Source organism: Venturia canescens, chromosome 5, assembly GCF_019457755.1.
Source record: "Venturia canescens isolate UGA chromosome 5, ASM1945775v1, whole genome shotgun sequence".
Classification (NCBI taxonomy): Eukaryota; Metazoa; Arthropoda; class Insecta; order Hymenoptera; family Ichneumonidae; genus Venturia; species Venturia canescens.
This window is the reverse complement of record NC_057425.1, coordinates 1,409,617-1,417,195: the sequence shown is the minus strand read 5'-3', so window position 1 is coordinate 1,417,195 and position 7,579 is coordinate 1,409,617. Positions and strand designations below refer to the sequence as shown.

The 7,579-nt window shown below is 43.2% G+C and overlaps 1 protein-coding gene across 2 annotated transcripts; it reads left to right on the top strand.

Annotated features, from left to right (window-relative positions):
• Positions 1–1,253: 1,253 nt before the first annotated feature.
• Positions 1,254–7,202, top strand: LOC122410672 (alpha-tocopherol transfer protein-like). Of its 2 annotated transcripts, none has more exons than XM_043419013.1 (7): positions 1,254–1,653; positions 4,692–4,857; positions 5,598–5,702; positions 6,030–6,174; positions 6,396–6,506; positions 6,710–6,815; positions 6,958–7,202. In XM_043419013.1, the coding sequence occupies exons 1-7, from the start codon at positions 1,455–1,457 to the stop codon at positions 7,107–7,109; spliced, it is 984 nt and encodes a 327-aa protein (XP_043274948.1). In that variant the 5' UTR covers positions 1,254–1,454; the 3' UTR covers positions 7,110–7,202. The 2 variants fall into 2 exon arrangements, with proteins under 2 accessions (XP_043274948.1, XP_043274949.1); XM_043419014.1 differs by lacking the exon at positions 1,254–1,653 and adding an exon at positions 3,099–3,201.
• The last annotated feature ends 377 nt before the right edge of the window (positions 7,203–7,579 follow it).

Sequence of the window (7,579 nt, the reverse complement as noted above, 5' to 3'; positions counted from 1 at the left end):
AATGAAACTGAGTAATTAAAACTGAATTATTGTTATGAATTGAGTATCTGGACGATCATTTGGGCCACGTTAAACTTTAATTCGCGTTTTTTCTATCTCTAATGCAAACAATCACTGAATTAAAAACGAGCGCATTATTCCAAATCGAAATTTCAATCAAGTTAATCTTGCGCCCGAACCGTTGACGTAAATTGAATGAAAATAATGGTTAATTATGAGGCATGATTGCTTGCCCGGCAGGAAATTAAACGCTCAATCCTAATTAGCTTAGCAGGCTTTTGGGGCGAGTAAAAATCGAGGGAGCTGCGAAAATGCAGCGATCGAGGATCGTGAATATTCAACTACCACGATCCTAATGATCTATTTAGCGTTCGAGTAACAAGTTTACAGGTTTGTTGTTCGTCGCACCGCAGCTCCAGAAAAAATTGGAATTTCAGCGATGTATCGCAACGGCATTTTAACATCCACGTTATTAATATTACGCTCGAGCGTGTGCGGTTTAACGAGAATCCCTTTGATGAATAACCAAGCGAGAAATTCCGTACCGCCCAGATTACACAGGACCCTGTGTTTGATTGAGGTTGCATATAGAAATTCATTAAAAATGAAGAAAATAATAGAGAAAGCCCATAACAAAATGGCTCCGAATGCCACTTTGTTTCTCAAAAAGTGTCTCGAGAAATGTGTTTTATTTAACGAGAGTACAATATGGAGACAAATTTGTCTACAGGTCGATCGATTCCCTCGACTTGGGAAAATCGCACGTCCGATATTTCGATCGTAAATATCGAGTTGGTGTTATAAACTCAAGAGATACGAGCTGATTTCCAGTAGTTATGAAATGGAGGTTTCATAAACCTTGACCAGTCGAAGTCGAGAGTGTCGATTGTGTGTGCATCGACAATAAACAACGCAGCGTAATGTCCCCGCTGTGGCGCGAGAGCATCGAAGTTGTGTTTTATTTCGAACGATTTTTAAATATCTGTGCACACGCATAAATATGTATATGCGACTGGGTCGACGCGATCCTCCGATAAAAATGAAGACGATCACTAAACTTGCTCGCGCATTCGCTGCTCTTTCGCTCGGTTTCGAATGACGCAATCAAAAACAGTATTTTCAAATTAACGATTGCTCATGAGGTGAAAAAAGAAGATAATAAAAAAGCAGTCCTCTCAAGAGCGAGCGATGACGGAGGCTGCCGACTCGTGATCCTCGACAGCCAGACCCCTCGATCCGTCCTCAGTGCCTCAAGGATCTTTCGTTGAAACGGACTAGTTTCCAATGAAGTATCTGATAACACGAGAATCCAAATAGCCGAAAGAATCAAATGGAATACAATCGAAGCTCGAGATCCGAAGGGTAACGTGGCCTCGAGAAAGTGAAACAGTGATCTGTACATCGCGAAACTTTCGCTCGGGAAATCCTAATTTCACGCACTACCGATTGACGATATGGATTTGGCAACGGAGCAACGAAAAGACGTGAGCCAGCTGGAGAAGAAAGAGGAGCAGGGGCAAACTGTACGGCTCCTGGAGTCGTGCACGACGGCAGAAGTGTGCCAGGCTTTGGGTGGAAACGACGATAAGCTACTGACCGAGCTACGTAACAGGCTTCGAGATTGGCTCACGTTACAGCCACATCTCCCTCAAGGTTCGAAATTAACCTTTTATCCTCTTTCCTCCGGTGCTGCTGCCTTCGAATGCTTCGATCCTCATCGATACGTCTCCCTGTATAGACTTTCCATATCATACACACATTTCATATCAAATAATACGAAGCGGAGTACTACGATTCGACGGGTAATAGCAGCTTCGCGGAATTTCGATTCTCTCGGGATGAACTACAGACATTTTCTGGCCACAGCTTAGAAATAAAGTTGCCCGTGTAGTAGAAAAGGGCAAACATGAAATCCGAGAGTTCCGCTATATCGCATATACTTCGCGGATTCGTACCTTGTAGTCCGTAATACGATATTGTTGTGACGGTTGTACCGATGATCCGAGAGCTTGTGTTCGAGGTGCGCTTCGCATCGATTTCGAGCGTCTCATCATTTCAGTTGTGTATCTGCAGCCATTGGAACTGAGGAAGGCCAAGCTGAGATTTGAGCTGTCCATCGACGATCGGGCGTGCTGGAAATAGATTAAGATTTTTGGTGATTATTTTGGTGGTTTTGATGCAAATTGGTAGATACGTTCGAAATTGTGTAAACTATTTGCTCGCGGAATTTTAACGGGTTCGACTATACTGTTTCTGAGAAAATTGAGTTTGTTTTTTACATTGGATCTTATGGAAAGGGTAAAAAACGCGAAATATTGAAAAACTACTGTTGAAAGAGCCACTTTTTGATGAGACGAACACTGGTATATGAACCAACTGTCAAGATAACTCTCGCGAAATTTGCAGTGGTTTCACCGTACCGTTTATCTGGAATGTGCAAAAGAAAATCAATAAACGAAGTTTGTCTCTCTCTTCTGGAGAACACAGCTTCAAACGCGGCAACGTCGAAGCAAATCATATTTTGAAATATCGAACAAGAAGCTTTTCTTCGCCAGAATTAGGAACATTATGATTGAAATAATTATTTTTTCATCTAAAATTACGCAATTATCATTTTTTCGTGTAAATTAAAAACCAGAAACTAAATTCACGTGCAGTTGGTAGAACGAGAGGCTTTCCATGTTGAAGCATGGGAGTACCTCTCTCACCGCGCCTGCCCCGCAAGAGAGGCTCCGTTCCACCTTAAACTTTTCCGGTGTGAGATGCTCGGAGACCGAATGTGCCGGGGGAAAATAAAAATGAAAGTAGATGCGATCCGCTGGCTCCTGGCGTCATTCAACTGGAACGTAAAATGAAACACGTTCCGAATAGTAAATTTATGAGACGCGTATCGAAGCGACGGTACCGACGATGACGAAGCTTCGCGTTGCACCGAAGTCTCGCTCGCTGAATTCACATTGGAATGGAAAATGCAGTTTACAAACATGTGAAAAATCGTTGTTGGGAGAAGAAAAAAGGATCGTTCAATGCAAAATAAAGTTCTGTCCGATCGAAGCTTGTTATTAAGTAGCGAACAATTGAATGGACTTCCGGGATTGAAGAAATAAGATTTTATCAGAAAGTAAAAACGAAGTTGGTTGCTGGAAGATGTACGCTCGTAATCGTGGAAGCTCCAACAGTCGAACAATGTAAAGCCTGAAGGTACGTGTCGTAATTTCCGTTTCTGAGGAGTCTTTATCGGCCCTCAGAGAATCGGTATCTTGGGACCTAATAAAGCTTTCGTTCCTACACCGTGGCTGGAGAAGGACGCACGTGCACACTTTCCTGCTCGTTTCTGTTTTACCTCCCCGTTATATATACCTGTACGTCTGTGTGTACACGGTGAATCCTTATCCAGCGTCCTCCTTTTTCCTCGGCCAGTGGAGGATCTGAGCCCGGAAGACGCCAAGCGTGTCACCACGGGATAAAGTGCGCAGGAAAACCGGTTACTACCCTCTCGGAAGTAGAAGCGTCGCCTTCCGTCGCTTCGTTGAATTCGCGAGCGCGACCTCTGCCGACGCATATATCCATTTATAGACCCTCCCAAAAGTTGCGGTATGCTGAAACGGGAGAGCTTCGCCGAGCACCATTTCTGCTGCACTTGGTGCACAGTGAAACCCCTCGATTAAACGGAAAGCGAGAGAATTCGTATCGACACTTTCGTCATTCAGAGAATTCCGACTAATCGCGGCCATTCCGAGTTACCAATGCCAACTCCAAACATCTTCGTACGACTTTTGAGTCGCTCTGTACTTGTACATGCTATTATAGAAACCAACTCTGCATCTTTGTATCTCTCTACTCAAGCTTGATATATTCAGCACCTCACCACTTTGCTATACCACGCGATAATATTGTTCTCCCGTCGCGACTGATTTCCCTCGCTGCACAAACCGCGAGCGCACAGACGCACTTGCGAGTCTCCCAAATAAATTACAGCGATCGTGAGCGTGCAACATTTTTCACGAATCTTTGCGTTCCGTCTTGTGACTTCGTATTCCGACTGCAAAACTGCAGATTAAAAGTAGTGTTCGAAATGTATGTTACGTCGAGTTGGAAAGCTGTCACGCGTAGATGGATTTTTTCTTATTTTCTGAATATCTTTCGAAAAGATCAATGACATCCGCGATGGTTAGTAAAGTTCTAGAGCGATCGACCGTACGTAGGATGCAGTGAGATTTGTTCTCCAGTTCTCGAACGGATCAACAGATTATCGTGAATATGCCGAAGACGAGGAGAAGCTACTCGAACATCCTGTCGATATTCCGAAATGATTGACTGTGTGGCTTTCGAAGTAGCGCGAGTTAGAGAAGTATCTGGCTAGCCGAACAGCAGCCTGAACTTCTCTCAACTGCTGTTCCCTGAACCTTCTGCCTCCGCGGACCACTTGCTCCAGTTCTCTTTGCCATCTGACATTCGACAGCTGCACATTTTTTGCACTCTTCAAAAAAATTGTTGTTTCAATCGAAACTGTAGTCACTCGAGCTGCAATTCTTGTCCCGAACGAATTTCCAGCTTACGTTCCAGGTTACGATAGTTTTTTTTCTCAAATTGTGATTCAAATGACATCGTGTTTCAAAGCGTTTGAATATTTTCTGACGAACCTTCCTTTCTGCAGACTTGATCGATTAAATATTGAATAATCTTCCCAGATATGCCGGAGAGGAGATTGGAACACTTCTTAATCAGTACAAAGCTGAGTCTCGAGCGAGCTAAGCAGAGACTAGACTTGTATTATACGGTGAGGCGTCTCGTGCCGGAGCTTTTAGCCGAAAGGGATCCACGCGGACCTGATGTTGCGCAGTTTCGCCAAATTTTGTACGTATCCGCCACGATGTTCACAAATTCTGGAGTTATAAATTATTCACCCAACCCCTGCAAGTTTACGTTAGCCGTCGAAATATCAATGGCGACGAGGGCATCGTGTCATCGCATCGTTTAGCGAATGTTCACTGAAACCGATCGGGAGTTTCGTCGCAGGTGTATTCGTTGATTCAGCTAAATAGATTCGCGCAGCAATGGCTTTATTTCGAGAAGACAATTATCGGTTAAGTTTTTCTTCCAGCGAATGATGTCTCGGTTTCTAAACACAAAACAATCCGGAAGAAGCTAAGAATGTGATTAGAAAAAGTTCTTTGCCATTTCGTAATCTTCACTCCGCCCCCCTTCCTGGTCTCGCCTTTCTGCGCGTGGCGTGCTAAGAAGTTCAAGCGTGTCCTAGAGAATTTCTCATCTTTCAAACGACCCTCGCACTTATAAAAGTACGACTATCCTCACTTCCGACCGACATATTCTATCAGCACTTGTACAACGCGCAGAGCAAACTTTTGCCCTTATAACTTAGGAAATAAGTGAAGAACGCTACCACCAAAGGCTCCACGATACTCTTGTGTATAAAAAGAAACGTTGTATATAGCGATTTCCGTCGAGTATCGAGTTTCTAGCGAATGCGCGAGTCAGCTCCTTCTCAAGTTTGCAAATTATTCTTCAGACTTGAAAATACCCGGTGCAGAATGCTCGTAACTCATAGTTCATTATTCTGATTTCAAATGATACAGCCAATGGACCTGTCTGCCAAAATTGACTCCGGACAAGTACAGAGTTACTATATTAAAATGCATCGATGGAGATGCCAGCAAATTCCATCCATGGACGTTATTCAAGTAAGTTTGACCTTCTGTATTCACGCATCAATTGGCCAAGCGTCGAATTATTCAGAATTACTCTCTTCGTGTGTTGAATAAATTTTCTTGGGTACCGAGTCGTTCAGGCTGTCGAGATAAAAAATATCGACGACTCCAAATCCAAGACAGCCGGTAATAATCGGTTTCTTTGCCGGGACAAAAAAAAAGCAGGGATCATGATGAAAAAGATAAAAAAATGTGAGACGTCGAAGGTCACTTTTTCTCGTGCCAAATATAAAATCCAAGTCTTTTATTACGTTCTTATCGAGTTGAGGGCATCGACGACGTTCTTGAAATTAATTTCAGATACACGTTCATGATCGCTGACGTGCGAATTTCCGAGTGTCGTTGTCTCGGTGACATTTATATCTACGACCTTGCCGGCATTAAGATTGGCCATGTTACGAAACTGACCCCCGGTACTATTAAGAAAGCCTTGGTGCTAGTGACGGTGAGTCGATTCGTTTATTTTTAGATCTTTGATTATTTTTCATCCAGTAGAGGTCGATAGTCTTAATTGAATTGTGTATCATTCGATATCAAACTAAAAAATTGCATGGCAGAATCCACAAGATAAAATAACAAAAAATAACGATCTTCATGGTTCGAAGGATTCCTTTTCAAAAGTCTCTTCACCATCAAGAGAGTTTTAGGGTCTCTGTCTATTTTCAGAAAGCCTACGGATCTCGAATAAAGGGAATTCATTTTATAAACTCGCCGAGTTTCGTTGATCGCCTTGTTACGCTGCTGAAATCCGTCATGAAGCCAAAACTAGCATCACGAGTAAGTCAGAGATATTTCATAAATATGATTCCTCCTCTTTACCTCGTCGTCGATGCATTCGCAAGCTCAAATATTTCATCGCATGCTGATAAATATTTCAAACACTTTTATAGCACGAGCGAGTGATCAGTTTTTATATTCCCGTGAAATAAATGACAAATTTGAATCGCATTGTTGCGGTGACGGGTTCGCTTTATCAACAGGTACACGTTCACTCGGTGAATTCCACTTCGCTGTACGACGTCGTACCAAAATCAATATTACCCGTTGACTACGGCGGCGATCAACCTGCCATGGAGCAATTGTCTAGTAAGCATGAATATTCTCCAAGTACCAGCGTCAACGATTATTATTGTTATTATTGTCGTTACGAACCATGAACTAGCATTGAAACAACAAAAGATTGTTCTCGAGCGTGCATACTCACGGAGTGTTTGACGATCTAATACAGAAAGTTGGGACGACAAATTGTATGAATGGAGTGACTGGTTTCTGGCCCAGGAAAAATGCATTGTCAACGAGAAGCTTCGCTGCGGAACGACTGTGGATGTTGACGAGTTATTCGGCTTTTCTGGTTCATTTCGAAACCTCGAGGTCGATTGAATCGCTACGATTTCCCGAATCTTGCATTACCAATGTACCCAGTTTTGATGGGAGAGTTGTCGTAAGTTTGCTAATGAAAAATAAAGTCTATGATTGTTGACAAATACAAATGACTCGATCGATCTCAACGCTTCGTTCTCATTCCCCTGCCAGCCGAAAATTGCCGACGCGGCTACAAGACTCGTGATCATTCGAATCCATTATTTTAGAGCGTTGTTTCATAGATGATTCGACGATGGAACAACTTCTAGAGAATCCTCTCGCGAAAAAGGGTTCCGGGAACAGATTTTATGGGGACGAAAGACATTAGGGATTTCGGAACATTGGGAAATGAGATTCGGACGGTACGGAGGATGGAGGAAGGTTACGAAATGGGGGTTCCGCTGATACTGATAAACGAAGAGGGCGTGGATAGGAATGTGTACATACAGATAGAGGAGGCAATGCCGAGAGGGAACGTCGTTCGATGG